The 17810-nt window shown below is 38.1% G+C and overlaps 1 protein-coding gene across 6 annotated transcripts in view; it reads left to right on the top strand.

Annotated features, from left to right (window-relative positions):
- Positions 1-17810, top strand: part of LOC105475332 (lysine methyltransferase 2E (inactive)) — a 103290-nt gene that overhangs the window by 57287 nt on the left and 28193 nt on the right. For all 6 annotated transcript variants that reach the window (XM_071094719.1, XM_011730495.3, XM_011730496.3 and 3 more), the window contains 7 exons: positions 2881-2939; positions 3878-4050; positions 5253-5291; positions 6160-6390; positions 6501-6631; positions 8057-8174; positions 10867-10976. In XM_071094719.1, coding sequence (XP_070950820.1) covers positions 2881-2939; positions 3878-4050; positions 5253-5291; positions 6160-6390; positions 6501-6631; positions 8057-8174; positions 10867-10976 — 861 coding nt within the window. The remainder of the gene's footprint in view (positions 1-2880; positions 2940-3877; positions 4051-5252; positions 5292-6159; positions 6391-6500; positions 6632-8056; positions 8175-10866; positions 10977-17810) is intronic.

Raw genomic sequence — 17810 nt, 5'->3', positions numbered from 1 at the left:
TCTTTGGGAGGCTGAGGTAGGAGGATTGCTTGAGCCCGGGAGGTTGAAGCTGCAGTGAGTTGATTGTGCCACTGCACTCCAGCCTGGGCAACAGAGGGAGACCCTGTCTCAAAAACAGAATTGTTTTTTACATTTTATTTACCTTTATAATTATATACTTTATAATTATGTAAGAAGTATTCTATCATTTTAAACTCAAATATGAAGCAAGTTAGACCGGAAGTCAAATATGTAAAGCAAAGTATTCTATCTTTCTAAAGTCAAATATGTAAAGCAAGGTAGACAAATACGTAAAGCAAGTTAAGTCTAACTCATCCCTGCTTGCTTATTATATGTAGATATGTATCTATATATTGGTATTTCCCTCCTTATTTAGATAAGCAGTAGCATATTATAGAGTCTTCACCACATTTCTTTTCTCTTAAAAATATATGCTGAAGATCACAGTAGCATGTAGACATGGACTGATATAGCTTCAATGTACTGCATTTTCTTTTTTGTACTCTTATTCAGCTAGTTGCCTTTGTGTGGACATTAGAGTTGTTTCGGGTCTTTTGTTGTAGATATAAGTGAGATTGTTCAGTATAGTGATAAACGTATGTATAAAATTTTGTTAGATTGTCAAATTTCCTTCCAGTAGGAGCTGTGCAGTTTTTATTTATTTATTTATTTATTTATTTGAGACAGAGTCTCGCTGTGTCACCAGGCTGGAGTGCAATGGTGCGATCTTGGCTCACTGCAACCTCCCCGTCCTGGGTTCAAGCCACTGTCGTGCCTCTACCTGCTGAGTAGCTGGAACTACAGGCATGCATCACCACACCCCACTAATTTGTGTGTGTGTGTGTGTGTGTATATATATATATATATATATATATTTTTTTTTTTTTTTTTTTTTTTTTTTTTAAGTAGAGTCAGGGTTTCACCATCTTAGCCAGGGTCAGGGTTTCACCATCTTAGCCAGGATGGTCTCGATCTCCTGACCTCTTGATCTGCCTGCCTCGGCCTCCCAAAGTGCTGAGATTACAGGCGTGAGCCACCACGCCCGGCCTGCAGTTTTGAATTCCAAACAGTAATGGGTAAGCATGTCCGCTTTCCCAAGCCTCACAACAGAGTATTTGACAGACTTGCATTTTTGCCAGTTTAATTTAGGTGAGAAATGGTAATTTCAGCATAGTTATGGTGTGCATTCCTCTTACTTTGAGTGAGATATCTCTGGTTTTGTTTCACTTTATGATAGTAGTCTTTTGCCAGATAATTTTTGATGGGGTTAAATATCTGATGATGAATTCAGTAAAAGTTGGTTAAAAACTTACCATTAGGAGGCCGGGTGTGGTGGCTCACGCCTGTAATCCCAGCACTTTGGGAGGCCCAGGGAGATGGATCACGAGGTCAGAAGATTGAGACCATCCTGGCTAACATGGTGAAACGCTGTCTCTACTAAAAATATAAAAACAAAAATTAGCCGGGTGTGGTGATGGGCGCCTATAGTCCCAGCTACTCGGGAGGCTTAGGCGGCCAAGTGGCGTAAACCTGGGAGTCGGAGCTTGGTGAGATCCCGCCACTGAACTCCAGCCTGGCAGCCTAGGCGACAGAGCAAGACTCTTTCTCAAAAAAAGATAAATAAATAAACAAAAAAAAACCCAAAAATACTTACCATTAGGAGGGCAGTTATTTGAGATGTTTATTATTCTATATCTGTGATGCTAGAATAGGTATATTTCCTGGTTGACATTAAGACAAGTCTGTAGAAATCCTAATAATCTAGAGCTCTTATTTTCCCACCTGAGGATTATCTGTTATCTGACCTCTAAACTATATATAATGAAAAAGTTGGGGGGGGGGAATGTAAAAGAATTACTATGGATGATGTAGTTCATGGGTAGAGGTAGGGAGAGGGTAATGAAGTATTTCACTTAATTGTTAAATGCTCATACCTGTAATCCCAGCACTTTGGGAGGCCAAGGTAGGCAGATCACCTGAGGCCAGGAGTTTGAGACCAGCCTGACCAACGTGGAGAAACCCTATCTCTACTATAAATACAAAATTAGCCAGGTGTGGTAGCGCATGCCTGGAATCCCAGCTACTTGGGAGGCTGAAGCAGGGAATCGCTTGAACCCAGGAGGCGGAGGTTGCAGTGAGCTGAGATTGTGCCATTGCACTCCAGCCTAGTCAACAAGAGCGAAACTCCATCTCAAAAAAAAAAAAAGTTCAGTATTTATTTCAAAAGTGAAAATAATAACAGGCAGTGTAATTCAGTGTCATACATTTACTTTAAGAAATTTAATTTGTGATTTTAATTACATTGTTAACATTATGGGTTTGGTTTTTTCCCAGACTTTTTGCTTTAAATGTTCGGTTTGAAAAAAATACTAGTTTCCTAAGTAAATTATTTTCTTGGCCATTCACTATGGCTCACACCTGTAATCCCAGCACTTTGGGAGGCAGGGGTGGGAGGATCACTTGATCCAAGAGTTCAACACCACCCTGGGCAACCCATCTCTACAAAAAATTAAAAAATTAGCCAAGCATGGTGGTGCAGGCCTGTAGTCTCAGCTACTCAGGAGGCTGAGGCGGGAGGATCCCTTGAACCTGGAAGGTTGAGTCTGCAGCAAACTGTGGTTGCATCACTGCACTCCAGCTTGGGTGACAGGGTGAGACCCAGTCGGAAAAAAAAAAGTCTTAACAGAGTGAAATGGAGTCACCTATCTGGCATCCACTGCTACTATTAGATTGTACGTAAACTGTATTGCAAGGGATATTGTATATATTTTATACTGTTGGTTTTTCACTAAGAACATTAAATAAATTACAAAGTTTATCACATTTAAGACAGATCTGCTTCATGTATTTGATAAATAATTATGCTAATTTTTAATGTAGGAATTTGGATAAAGAGAGGGCAGTGCTACTACAACGCCGGAAAAGGGAAAATATGTCAGGTAGGTAAAAAGGACCTACAATAAATTAAAATTCGTGTGACTGAGAGAATAAATGGTCTGCATATTGTTAGTTAAATGTAAATACCTTGTTGATTAATGTTGATTGTACAGATAGTGTGCAATCTCTGGTATAGATTTTAAGTATTTCTTTTCACATATTATAGAATAAATATGTACATACTTTAGGAAATAAAATGGAAACGAGAGGAAAATAAATAATTTAAATCAGCCATAATTTTCCTGCACATAGCTAACCTGTTGGTTTAAAAAAGTAAAATATGTTTGTTCTTCAGAAGGATATGATCCGTTAGTTTATCATGTAGAATAGTACATCTTTCATTTTTAGGAACAGAATTTCTAACTTCTGTGTAGCATATGCCACAATTTTTATTTTATCTTAATCATGTTGATACCAGTACACCTGGTTTTAAATAATCATAATTTATTCAACTATTCCTCTTTGATAGAGATTTGGATTGTTTTCATTATTTCTGCTTTGTTTTATTTTTGTTATTAAAAACACTATCCTCAGCAAGACCCTCTTGCATAAGTCTTTTTGTACTTTTGCTGTTTTATCTTTGGCTAGATCTTTAATATGAGATGGCTGGGTCATATATAATTTTGCTAGATATGGCTGAATTGACCTTTGTAGGGAATTTCAAATTTCCACTGGCAATGCATGAGAGTGCCTGTTTTCCACAGGCACACCACCAGAGTGTGTTATCAGGCTTTTGGATCCTTTGTAGTTTAATGTGTAAGAAATCATATTTGTGCTTTGCATGTAAATGTATAAGTGAGGTGAGTGAACAAGTTAAAAAACGTGCTTATTTAGAAAGATGGAGATGACAGTACTTTGTCATGTGGAATGCTGTTTTATTTCATTGTTTAAAATAGAAGTATTAAATGTGTGATAATTTTTATTTTGTCTTTGATTGAAGATGGTGATACCAGTGCAACTGAGAGTGGTGATGAGGTTCCTGTGGAATTATATACTGCATTTCAGCATACTCCAACATCAATTACTTTAACTGCTTCAAGAGTTTCCAAAGTTAATGATAAAAGAAGGAAAAAAAGTGGGGAGAAAGAACAACACATTTCAAAATGTAAAAAGGTACATTTTTGCTTGTTTTTAGGTGAGTGGATAGGATAGTGGATAGGGAACTGAATTTTATAGGAGAGGCAGGAGAGTGAAAATAATCGATGGTAGCTAAAAAGGTGGCAGGATCTAGCAAAAGTTTTTTATTTTTAAACAATTAAACTTGAACATTTTAACGTGTTTTAAAGATTGAAGCAGATTAGAGAAGAAACTTTGCAAACTACTTTGAAATCATTTGATGAGATTAGTCACTGAAATACAGAAGCGAAAATAAAGTAGAAAGCCTTCATAGTTTTCTGTACTACCAGGATTGTATTCCTTTCACTTGTCTGTCTGACATAGTCCACTTAGCTTTTCTTCCCCATGTTTTACATAATGGTTCTTTGCCTCCTTTTTTTTTTTTAAACCTTGCTCTCTTGTAACATATTGTCTACACACAAATTTATTTATTTGGATCTATATTGCTAGCTGTAGGTTTATATTTGTTAGTCACTCTAAATGGAGTTCAGGGGTTGAGGGGGATAGGAATTAAGTCTTAAATACATCCTTCAGATGAGGCAGATGAGTCGGCTCGCAGTACATATTTATTGAATAAATACAGCTCTGTCTACCACAGTGCATATTACTTAAGGCCCATTATGGGCTCAAATATTACTTGCTAGTTGCTTAGAGAATTAAAGTAATATTCTTTTACTCCCTTCCAAAACATGTCTTATCACTTCAACAAAATTATATTTCTAATACCTTCTCAATTTTTATCAGAAAGATTTTTCCACTGTTGTAATATTGAACACAGAGAATATTTGGAAATTTTCGTCTTGGCATTATATTATATACAGATTTTTATATTCTATATAGTCTATATACTTTTTTTTTAAGACAGGACCTTGCTATGTTGCCCAGGCTGGAGTGCAGTGGCTATTCATAGACTGTCATGGTACACTATGGCCTCAAACTCCTGGGCTCCAGTGATCCTCCTGCCTCAGTCTCCTGAGTAGCTGGGACTACATGTGCCCGCCACCACTCTCAACCATATTCTGTTTTTATTAGAAAAGTATTTTAGTAGATGCCTTTATTAAACATTCTCTTAGTGTCAGCTTTCTTGGTTACCAAATTTTTCGTTATGACACTTCAGTTAAGTTTCAATGAACCAATTGATTCTTAAGTATTAATTATGTCCAGTTTTTTAGAAAACTAAAATTCCTTGTTTGTTTTAGGCATTTCGTGAAGGATCTAGGAAGTCATCAAGAGTTAAGGTAAGTACATTAATTTTAAGGTGTTGTTATCAACTGTCATTTATTCAGGAGCTAAGTGCTTGCTTGTCTGTATCTTTACTTAATGCTCTCTTTATTTTGTGCCACATCATTGCCTATTATCTTTACCAGGAGTGGGACCTTAGTTCTAATTGGAGTAATATACTAGTCTTGTAGTTAACACTGTTAAAATATTAATCAAAAGGGGGAGGTATGTAAGCAATTTCTAATTTTATAATTTTGGGCAATTTGAATTTCCTTTATTACTACAATCCATGTCTCTGATACCACTTAGTATTACTATACTGTACTTAGGAATGCAGAATCATATTTGGAACTTGAAAATTTGCTCTTTTGCATGGTTGGGATTCTAGAGCGTTAGTCAAGTCAGTTGTCATACTATAAATTCACCATAGAACAACTGTATCAATATAAACGAGTCAGAATGATCGATGGTAGCTAAAAAGTACCTTGAATTAATTAATGTATGTCCTCAGTTTTTCAGATGCTAAAATTGCTGAGAGAACGCTCCCCACCTCTGTCTGACCCCAGAAGATAAGTTTGTTTGGGGTCACAGAGGTCAGCTGTATGCTGTTACTATAGCTTTCTGGCTTAGGTAGAAAAGGGTAACAGATTTCTAAAACTGTCACATTAAATAGGATGTGGGGAGCATGTTACAGTGTATCTTTTGTCCCTGTGACATAAGACATAATTATTTATTATTTCACATTTCTGGAAAAGAAACCATTAAACAGCAGTTTCTAGTTTATATTATGTTCTTTTATATAGATTGCCATTAATTGTGTGTGTGTGTGTGTGTGTGTGTGTAAGTCCATAAGTCCAGATACTAATGGTCAGTTTATAATTTTAGGGTTCAGCTCCAGAGATTGATCCTTCATCTGATGGTTCAAATTTTGGATGGGAGACAAAGATCAAAGCATGGATGGATCGATATGAAGAAGCAAATAACAACCAGTATAGTGAGGGTGTTCAGAGGGAGGCACAAAGAATAGCTCTGAGATTAGGCAATGGAAATGACAAAAAAGAGATGAATAAATCAGATTTGAATACTAACAGTTTGCTCTTCAAACCTCCTGTAGAGGTAAATACGTCATTTGTCCAAAAATTGTAAAATAGTTTTATATTGTGTATTTTTAGTTAAACTGAAAACAAGCAAGTTTATAATAATCTCAACATTTACTCTGATTTTAGAGCCATATACAAAAGAATAAGAAAATTCTTAAATCTGCAAAAGATTTGCCTCCGGATGCACTTATCATTGAATACAGAGGGAAGTTTATGTTGAGAGAACAGTTTGAAGCAAATGGGTATTTCTTTAAAAGGTATATTCATTTATTTTCCCATGTTCATTTCCTATAGGTAAATACTGAATTTTTGGCTGTTTTACCTAGATGTTGTGATTATGTGTATTTTTTTCCTACATGATCATTTCAGTATTTAAAGCTGTAGTGTGGCTGAACAGTGACTGATGATAATTTTTGAACTATGATAAACTAAAACAACATAAGAAAATGCAAAGATGTATTCCTCAGTCTCTTGTTCATGTCTGTCTTGCCGAAAATCCTAAAACAATCTACTTCAAAGATTAACCAACAGCAATATAGGTTGGATATAGAAGGATATCAGTCAGGAACTCTGATTTATTGAGGTTAAAAGGAACCCTTTCCATCTGGGACTCATGATAATTCCTCATAATGTAATAGCCAGAACCGAGAAAGACCATGGTAACCATAGGAGAAGCCCCTTCCTCTTTATTAGACAGTGTTAGATTGGGTCCTACATTATTGCCACCACTTTCAATACCTACTTTGTTGGTATTGGAATGGTATTGGAGGCCTCTTCTTTGGTTTGAAATTTGTATGCAGAATTAATATGATTCTCTAATAGGCGTTACTTCCCTGTAGTCTAGAAGTACGTTCATATCCGTAGGAGGAGAACATTCCTAGTCTGTGTCCTACAATTATCAAAAACATTTATTGTTTATAACTTGAGTATTTACTTAAGATATGAAAGATACACAGCAATTTCTCCCTGTTATGTAGCAGATTTGATCTGAAACAGGGTATAAGACAGATACTTTTAAATGCACCAGGAAATATGAACTCTAAAGACATCAAATTAATCCCGTGAATGCAGTAGTCACTCTCTTTTTATCTTTCTTTGTAAATTGGAATTTCTACCTTCGATTAATTGCCTTTGATTTAGGTGAGGTTATGGGGCAGGTAAAAATCTTAATAGCATAAACTAGCATAAGATAAGAGTGAATTCTGGAGTCAGACTGCCTATATTCAAATCTTGGCTTGACTGTGTTTTAGAAGTTTCCTAGACTCTGTGTTCTTAAATTTCTTCATCACTTTTCCTCTGAAGAGTAACAGGAGATTATTACACTAAAACATTGACCTTTATTTGTTTGTTTTTGAGACAGAGTCTCGCTCTATCACCCAGGTTGGAGTGCAGTGGCATAATCATGGCTTACTGCAGCCTTGATATCCTGGGCTCAGGTGATCCTCCCACCTCAGCCTCCCAGTTAACTGGGACTACAGGCACATACCACCATGCCTGGCCTTTTTTTTTTTTTTTTTTTTTTTTTGTAAATATGGAGTGTCACCATGTTGCCCAGGTTGGTCTTGATCTCTTGGGCTCAAGCAGTCCACCTGCCTTGGCCTCCCAAAGTGTTGGAATTATAGGTGTGAACCAGCGTGCTCAGCTGAAAATGTTAATCGCTTATAATGTCTCTTTCTTTGTAGACCATACCCTTTTGTGTTATTCTACTCTAAATTTCATGGACTAGAAATGTGTGTTGATGCAAGGACTTTTGGGAATGAGGCTCGATTCATCAGGCGGTCTTGTACACCCAATGCAGAGGTAAGCTTATAGAAATTTTTTGGAGAGATGTGGGGGCTTGGGGTATGTTGAAATCTGAGCAGTAAGCACAAAACTCAGATTGCCTGAGACACTTTCCAACTGTTGCATTTTATACTGCCCAGTCTGTAATTTTGTGAAAATTTCTGTGATACTGGCTATGAAGTCTTTTTTTTTTTTTTTTTTTTTTTGAGATGGAGTTTCACTCTTGTTGCCCAGGCTGGAATACAATGGCATGATCTCAGCTCACTGCAACCTCCGCCTCCTGGGCTCAAGTGATTCTCCTGCCTCAGCCTCCCAAATAGCTGGGATTACAGACGCACACCACCATGCCTGGCTGTTTTTTGCATTTTTAGTAGAGATGGGGTTTCACCATGTTGACCAGGCTGGTCTCGAACTCCTGACCTCAGGTGATTTGCCTGTCTCAGCCTCCCAAAATGCTGGGATTACAGGTGTAAGCCACCATGCCTGGCCGCTATGAAGTCTTAAAAATTACTTTGCAGGTTGAAGAAATGATGATCCTTATAAGAGGAAATATTGGAGTTTCTTATTTTTTTTTTTTTTAAGGCAGGGTCTCACTGTCTCCCAGGCTGGAGTGCAGTGTCATGAGCACAGCTCACTACAGCCTCCATGACCGCCTGTGTTCAAGTGATCCTCCCATCTCAGCTTTCTGAGTAGGTGGGACTACAAGCATGTGCCACCATGCCCAGCTAATGTTTTAAATTTTTGCAGAGATGGAGTCTGATTTTACTGCCCAGGCTGGTCTCCAACTCCTGGGCCAAGTGATCCTTCTGCCTCGGCCTCCCAAAGTGCTGGGATTACAGGCGTGAGCCTGCCCGGACTTTTAAAATCATTATTATTATTATTATTTTTGAGGCAGGGTCTTGCCCAGGCTGGAGTGCAGAGGTGCAGTCATGGCTCACTGGAGCCTCAACTTCCTGGGCCCTTAGGAGGTAAAGTTATCTTCTTACCTCAGAGTCCTGAGTAGCTGGGAACACAGGCGCATGCCACCATGCCCAACTAATGATTTTTTAGTTTTTTTGTAGAGTTGGGGTCTTCCTATGTTGTCCAGGCTGGTCTGGAGCTCCTGTGTTCAAGCAGTCCTCCTGCCTCGGCTTCCCTAAGTACTAGGATTACAGGCATGAGCCACCAGGTCCAGCCTAATACCAGACGACTTTCCTTCTATCTTGGAAGCTCTGTTTATGGGTCAATATGTGCTATGATTTAAGTTAGATGACAGAGCTAAAAAATCTAAAGTAGAGTTTTGTATGTTCTACTGTAAAATTTTTAATGTTATATTTTAGTGTGGAGTAGAAAGTCACATTTTTTACATGTCGAAATGAAGATTTTTAGTTTTATAATTACATAATGTTGCAGCCAAGAATGTGGGTTTGTTTTGTTTTGTTTTGTTTTTTCTCTCTTTTCTTTTTTTAAAAGACAGGATCTTGCCATGTTTCCCAGGTTGGCCTGGAACTCCTGGACTCAAGTGTTTGTTCTGCTTCAGCCTCCAGAGTAGCTGGGATTACAGGCATGCGCTGCTGCACCGTGCTAAGAGTACAGATTTTGGAACCAGACTTAAATCTATTTCTTCTCTGTGACTTACTAGCTTTGTAACCTCAGTTTTATCTGTAAAAAGGTGATATGAAGACTGAAGGAGTTGACACATGTAAAGTTTCTAGAATAGTGTCTTGTCATAGAAAAGTAGCATTTGCTCAACCATTACTGCATTCATCAAACCTAAGAAGGCCAGGCATAGTAATCCCAGTGAGCCAGGCTCACACCTGTAATCCCAGCACTTCGGGAGGCAGAGGCGGGTGGATCACGTGAGGTCAGGAGTTCAAGACCAGCCTGACCAACATGGTGAAACCCCATCTCTACTAAAAATACACGAATTAGCCAGTGTGGTGGCATGCACCTGTAGTCCAAGCTGCTCGGGAGGCTGAGACAGGAGAATCACTTGAACCCAAGAGGCGGGGTTGCAGTGAGCTGAGATCACATCACTGCACTCCAGCCTGGATGGCAGAGTGCTTTGTCTCAAAACAACAACAACAGCAGAACCCTAAGATGCCACCACTTATAAGACTCCTGATTTCAGATTTGCTAAAAAGTGAAAAATAAGAATTGATGAGGCCGGGTGTGGTGGCTCACGCCTGTAATCCCAGCACTTTGGGAGGCCGGCAGATCACGAGGTCAGGAGATCGAGACCATCCTGGCTAACATGGTGAAAACTCATCTCTACTAAAAATACAAAAAAAATTAGCCAGGCGTGGTGGTGGGTGCCTGTAGTCCCAGCTACTCGGGAGGCTGATGCAGGACAATGGCGTGAACCCGGGAGGTGGAGCTTGTAGTGAGCCGAGATCGCGCCACTGCACTCCAGCCTGGGCAAAAGTACAAGACTCATCTCAAAAAATAAAAATAAAAATAGGAATTGATGAAATATAGTATTGTTTTTTTTTTTTTTTTTGATGTCACATTGTGGGCTCTAGGGGTTGGGGTGGCAGTGGGTAGCAGTGTATGATTGAAAAACCTTCCCAGTTGATAACCACTGATAGATAGTTATAAGCCTTGTCATTAGACATATTTTCCAGGTTGTGTTTGTGAAATACTTTGAAAAGAATAATTTTCAAAATTGTAGGCTGATCCTTCTGAAGGCAGAAAGTAATTTATGGTAATGTACGATCATTTTAACTTACAGGTGAGGCATGAAATTCAAGATGGAACCATACATCTTTATATTTATTCTATACAAAGTATTCCAAAGGGAACTGAAATTACTATTGCCTTTGATTTTGACTATGGGAATTGGTAAGTTCAAGTCTATAAATGTCATCTGTTGTTTGAAAATAGTTCCATAATGTCCCTGTAATAATTGAGGTATTGTCATTACTTTTATAGCTTTTTATTTTTATTTATCATGAATCAGTTAAAAATACTTGAAAACCAGAAGTTTAATATCAGCCTCTATTAGATCATTGCTACTTTTCATTTCTACATTTTCCTTAATTATTATTGTAATATAAATGTTCACAGTAATTATAACAAGTGATCCTAATTCAGCCATACAACACTGACCTTGTTTATGTGGGAATGTTTTTCTTCTAGAGGATACAGTTTTATTCATACAGTTTATTTGGTTAATCAGTATGAATGAATAATTTCTCTTTTGCCCCTCAGAAGAAAATTTTCTTTGCAATATAAATTAAAGGGTTTGTTGGAGATCCTGCAAAGAAACTCTTAAGAACTATTTTTCTGAAACACTAGTAAAAATCTAATGATAAATCTCAGTACAGTTGGCCCTTGCATAATACGGGGTTGGAGCGCCAACTGCCTGCACAGTCCACAATCTGCTTATACGTTTTGACCCCCCAGAAACTTTGCTAATAGCCTGCGGTTGACTGGAAGTGTTACCAATGACAATTAACACATACTCTGTATGTCATATACTGTATTCTTATAATTAAGCTGGAGAAAAGAAAATGTTTTTAAGAAAATCATAAGGAAGATACAATAAATTTACTGTTCATTAAGTGTAAGTGGATTACCGTAAAGGTTTCATCCTCATCTTCATGTTGAGTAGGCTGAGGAGGAAGGGTGGGGGTTGCTCTTGCTGTGTCAGGGGTGACAGAGAGAGAAGGGGAGGCAGGAGAGGGAAGCACATATGGTATAACTTTATGAAAACCCATTAGTAATTTCTGCCTGGCATTTTTGCTTTCTCATTTCTCTAAAAATGTTTCTATATGGTGCCAGTCTTCCATCATTTGCTTTAGCTTCAGTGCCCGTATCAAAGAAGAGTCCATATCATAAAAAAAGTAAAAAACAGTCTTGAAAAAAATGGAGCCCTTCTACCAGATTGTTGAATGTAAATTTGTTTTTTGGCACTGCTTTTTCTACATCTTCTTTCTCATCATCTGGCACTGGTTTGGAAGCAATCATCTCCATCAGGCATCTTCTGTTAATTTCTCTGGTGTAGTGTCTGTTAGCTCTTGAATTTCTCTAAGATCCGTATGTGTATTCTTCCCTCATTCCCACCTTTTTTTTGTTATACCCATGATCTCTTTCATGATTTTTCTGATTGGCTCTGTTGTAAATCCTGTGAAGTCGTGCACAACATCTGGACACAGTTCGCTCCAGCAGGAATTTATTGTTTTGGGCATGATGGCTTTCACAGCTTTTTCTATAATGATGGCATCTTCAATGGTATAATCCTTCCAGACTTTCATGATCTTCTTTCAGGGTTCTGTTCCATAGTATTGACAGTCTTTTCCATAGAGTACTGCGTCTAATGAGCCTTAAAGGCCATTATCACTCCCTGATGTAGAGGCTGAATTAGAGACACTTTGATACCCTTAGCGTTGAACTCATAGTGTTCTGGGTGGCAGGGGCATTGCCCAATATCAAGACATTTAAAAGGCAGTCCCTTCCTGGCTACCTGTTGTCTGACTTGAGGGACAAAGCATCAATGGTACCAATCCAGAAAAAGGGATCTCATCCAGGTTTTCTTGTTGTACAACCAAAAGACTGGCAGCTGGCGTTTGTTTTCCCTTCAAGGCTTGGGTTTAGCAGCTTTATAGATAAGGGCAGTCCTGATCATAAACCCAAATGCATTTGCACAAAACAGTAGAGTTAATCTGTCCTTTCCTGCCTTAAATCCTGGTGCTTCCTTCTCTTCCTTACTAATAAATGTCTTTTTATGACTTTTTTCCCCCCAGAATAGGACATTTGTATCTGCATTAAAAGACCTTTCAGGCAGATATTCTTTCTCCTCAATGATTTTCTTAATGGTGTCTGGGAACTCATCTGCTGCCTCTTAGTCCACAGAAGTAGCTTTACCTATTAAGCTAAACCTCTTTTTAAAATCATCAAACCATACATTACTGGCATTAAATGCTCCAACTTTAGGTCTTTCATATTCCTTTTGTTTTATGTTGTCATTTAATGACTTCACTTTTTCTAGAAACATATTAGGGTCTATAGGTATGTCTTTCTTATATAGCACACATGCACCCACATAAAAACTTCATTTGCAATACAAGATAAAAAGGTATATTGCAAAAAGTGCATAGTTTTCACATTCTGTGGCCCAGCTGCAGTGATGGCTCCCGAATTTCCTTTTATTATTATTTTTTACAATGGTACTTATGCTGAATTCATTTATCTTGAGATGGTGGAGAACTACAGCTGCACACCTCAATCTACTGTACATTTTTAGCAATTCAACTTCTTCTTGCAATGTCATAACTTCTTTGCTTCTCAGGAGCACTTCCAGCATCACTAGTGGCACTTTGTATAGGCCACAGGTGTTGCTCAAAATATACTGTATTGGCCAAGTGCAGTGGCTCACACCTGTAATCCCAGCACTTTGGGAGGCCAAGGTGGACGGATCACTTGAGGCCAGGAGTTCAAGACCAGCCTGGCAAACATGGTGAAACCCCATCTCTACTAAAAATACAAAAAATTATCGGCATGGTGGTGGGCCCCTGTAATCCCACCTACTCAGGAGGCTGAGGCAAAAGAATTGCTTGAATCCGGGAAGTGGAGGTTGCAGTGAGCTGAGATCGGACCACTGCACTCCAGCCTGAGCGACAGAGCAAGACTCTGTCTCAAAAAAAAACAAAATTACTGTATTGCACTAAAGACTGAAGAATTCGTGAGAACCACAAGAGATCACTTTTTATTGCCATACACAATTTACTGAGGGATGAACTGCTCCTGGGCATGTGTCACATGGCATTTTACATAGATACCCCCAACACTTGAGGCACCACAATAGCAACAGGAGGTGGCTTCAAAATTATTATAGTAGTACAGAATGTACTAGAGTTACTTTTATATAGTTATGATTTAATAATACATCTTTACATGTCTCTGGAGTGTGAATGGCACCACGTAAGGTCTGTTATGTGTATGCATAGGTTTTGATTAATTTTAACTTTTTATAATTTGTGTATATTTTATGGTAATCAATGATAAAATAGACTACTATCTACATGCATATGCATTCTTAACATACCTTTTTCTTTTTTAATTTTTTATATTTCTAGGCTATATAGTTCATCTGTTTTTCAAATTGTTGCAATTGTTGTAAATTTCCAAACATTTTTCCAATATATGTATTGAAAAAAATCCATGTATAAGTATATGTGCACAGTTCAGACTTGTGTTGTTCAAGGGTCAGCAGTATGGAAACTTGTTTCAGTTTTTAAAAATGTAATAGAAAAATGTAAATAATAATACAAACACCCAGCCAGGTGCAGTGGCTCATGCTTGTAATCCCAGCACACTGGGAGGCTGAGGCGGGCGGATCACCTGAGGTCAGGGGTTCAAAACAAGCCTGGCCAACATGGTGAAGCCCCATCTCTACTAAGAATACAAAATTAGCCAGGCATGGTGGCACATGACTGTAATCCCAGCTATTTGGGAGGCTGAGGCAGGAGAATTGCTTGAACCTGGGAGGCAGAGGTTGCAGTGAGCTGAGATTGTGCCACTACACTCCAGCCTGGGCAACAAGAGCAAAACTGTATCTCAAAAATAAAATAAAATAAAATAATAATACAAACACCCATGTACTTCTCAAATTAAGAAATTAAAACATTATCCATTGAAGCCCCTTACTTTTAGCAGCCACATTGCATCTGTCTTCCCTCCTTCACTAACTGCTATCTTTGATTTTTTTTTTTTTTTTTTTTTTTGAGACGGAGTCTCGCTCTGTCTCCTAGAGTGCAGTGGCGTGGTTTCAGCTCACTACAAGCTCTGCCTCCCAGGTTCACGCCATTCTCCCGCCTCAGCCTCCCCAGTAGCTGGGACTATAGGCACCCGCCACCACGCCTAGTTTTCTTTTTGTATTTTTAGTAGAGACAGGGTTTCACCATGTTAGCCAGGATGGTCTCCATCCCTTGACCTCATGATCTGCCTGCCTCGGCCGCCAAAGTGCTGGGATTACAGGCATGAGCCACCACACCCAGCCCTTTAATTTGATTTCTTTAACATTTTACTATGTCTGTATTTGTTGGCAAATAGTGTCTAGAATTTTGTATATTTTTAAACTTTTATGTAAATTGTTAACTTGCTGTATTCTTTTGCATTATGTGAGATTAACCTGCATTGTGTATACCTATAGTTAATTTATTTTCACTGCCTATGGTATTTATCCATTTCACTATTGACCTTTATATTGACAAAATAATGCTCCTAGGGCTTTCTGAACATGTCTGCATGTGTGTACATGTAGGAAGGAACATAGTATGTACATATTCTCTCCATGGTAGGGACATAGGAGTGGAATTGCTCGGTTGTAGAATGTGCACAGCATGAGTTTTTGCCAGATGTGAGTGAATTTCTGTCTAAGAAACTTGTACCAGTTTCCTAAGTAATTTAGTGCCTTGCTGTACTTCTTTACTCTAAGACTTTAAAAATATATGCTAGCTGCTGTGACTCATGGCTGTAATCCCAGCACTGTGGGAGGCCATGGTGGGCGGATCACTTGAGGTCAGGAGTTTCGAGACCAGCCTGGCCAACATGGTGAAACTCCATCTCTACTAAAAATATAAAAATTAACCAGGTGTGGTGTCACACATCTGTAATCCCAGCTACTCAGGAGGCTGAGACAGGAGAATTGCTTGAACCTGGGAGGCAGAGGTTGCAGTGAGCCGATATTGCACCACTGCACTCTAGCCTGGGTGACAGTGAGACTCCACCTCAAAAATAAATACATAAATAAATAAAATATATATAAAATAAAATATATATGACATATGAAAATGTATTGAAATATATATAAAATATTATATATAATATAGTATATGCCACTCCACATGAGCTAGCGTATATATAATATATATTATCTATTAGCATATATATTTTATGGTATAATTATGTTACATAATATATATATTAGCATATATGTGCTATATATTAGCATATAATATGTATGCTAGCTCATGTGGAGTGGTATATCTTTATATTAATATTTTTATTTACCGTTTTTCTTGATTATTCATGAACCCAGAGGTCTTTTTCTTTTCTTTTTTTTTTTTGAGATGGAGTCTCTCGCTCTGTCACCCAGGCTGGAGTGCAGTGGCACGATCTCAGCTCACTGCGACCTCCACTTCCTGGGTTCAGTCATTTCTCCTGCCTGAGCCTCCCAAGTAGCTGGGACTACAGGCGCACACTGCCACGCCTGGCTAATTTTTTGTATTTTAGTAGAGACGGGGTTTCACCGTGTTGCCCAGGCTGGTCTCCAACTCCTGAGCTCAGGCAATCCACCCGCCTCAGCCTCCCAAAGTGCTGGGATTACAGGCATGAGCCACTGCGCCCGGCCTCTCAGAGGTATTTTTCTATATTGTCATTTGGATTTCTCTCTTGTGAATTGCCTGACCGTATCATCTGTCCATCTTTCTTTTGGGTAGTTGTTTTCTTGCCTTTTTTTTTTTTTTTCCATAAGTTCTTTATATATTCTGTAGTCTTTTGGGTTATAAGCAGTTCAATTCAGTTCTTCTTATTCTATATATTTTTATACTTTGTGTGATATTCTTTTTAAATGCAGTTTTTAAAATGTTCATTATGTTTTCTCTTGGTGAAATCCCTCTTCCTTTAGTATCCCTTTCTACTGATTATTGCAGTCAGATTTATCATATCATTTTAGCTCTTTCTCCCCTAGAAGGTAGGAGATTTAGCATAGTTTTTTGCTCAATGCTTTGTGGGATTGCATATCCCATAGAGGTTAAGAATGTAATCTGTCTGGTTTCAAATCCTGGGTTGGTCTCTTACTACGTAACCTTGGACCAATTTCTTCATCACTTTGTGCTGCATTACCTCAAGTATATGAGAAGAATAATAATACTCACCTTAGGTGCTTAATAAACAAAAGCTGTTGCCATCATTGTTTGTAGTTCTGTTGTCCTAAAATCAAACATCTAGAACGAGTTTGAAGCTAGTATCTGTTAATACCTGATTTGGGAGGCGGGAGGTAGGACCATAAATGTTTGAATTCTATCCCTGGTTCACAGAATTAGGAAGTTGGATTTGAATCTTTCTAGCAGTTTTAAAAGTAAATGAGTTAGGAATATTAGACACTTAATAAGTAAATTGTTCTTATTGTGAACAAACATTCAACTACTTAAAACATGCAGAGTGGGAGATTTGTATTATTGTTTAACTGAGGTTTGGGCATTTGGCCTATATCCTAGAGATGAACTAAAGATAAAGTGGTCAGAGTTGAGAAATATTGAAATGAAAAGTACATGCGCCTGAGAGTCATACAGACCTGGATCTAAATGCCGTCCCTTCCACATATTAACTGTGTAACGTTGGACAAGATGCTAATCCTCAGTGAGTTTTAATCTCACTTGTAAAATGGGAGTAATATCATTATTGTGAAGATGAGATAGGCTTCCATTTGAAAGAGGGAACACTTAGTATAGTGAAAAGGAAACATTAAATTTTATCAAGGTAGCTTTTTAAAGAAACCTGGTTGTTGTTATCATTCCTTAAAGGATAAGACAAACTAGTTCAGGTTTAGTATTTGTTATACCTAGTGTTTTTTATGTAGGTCACATTGCAAATCAGTATTTTATATAGCACTCTGGGACACTGAAGTAATTATGGTTTCTGCCTTAATGTTTTGTGTAATCCACAGTATCA

The sequence above is a fragment of the Macaca nemestrina genome, chromosome 4 (assembly GCF_043159975.1).
Source record: "Macaca nemestrina isolate mMacNem1 chromosome 4, mMacNem.hap1, whole genome shotgun sequence".
Classification (NCBI taxonomy): Eukaryota; Metazoa; Chordata; class Mammalia; order Primates; family Cercopithecidae; genus Macaca; species Macaca nemestrina.
Note: the sequence above shows the minus strand (reverse complement) of the source record. Positions and strands in the feature narration are given on the sequence as shown.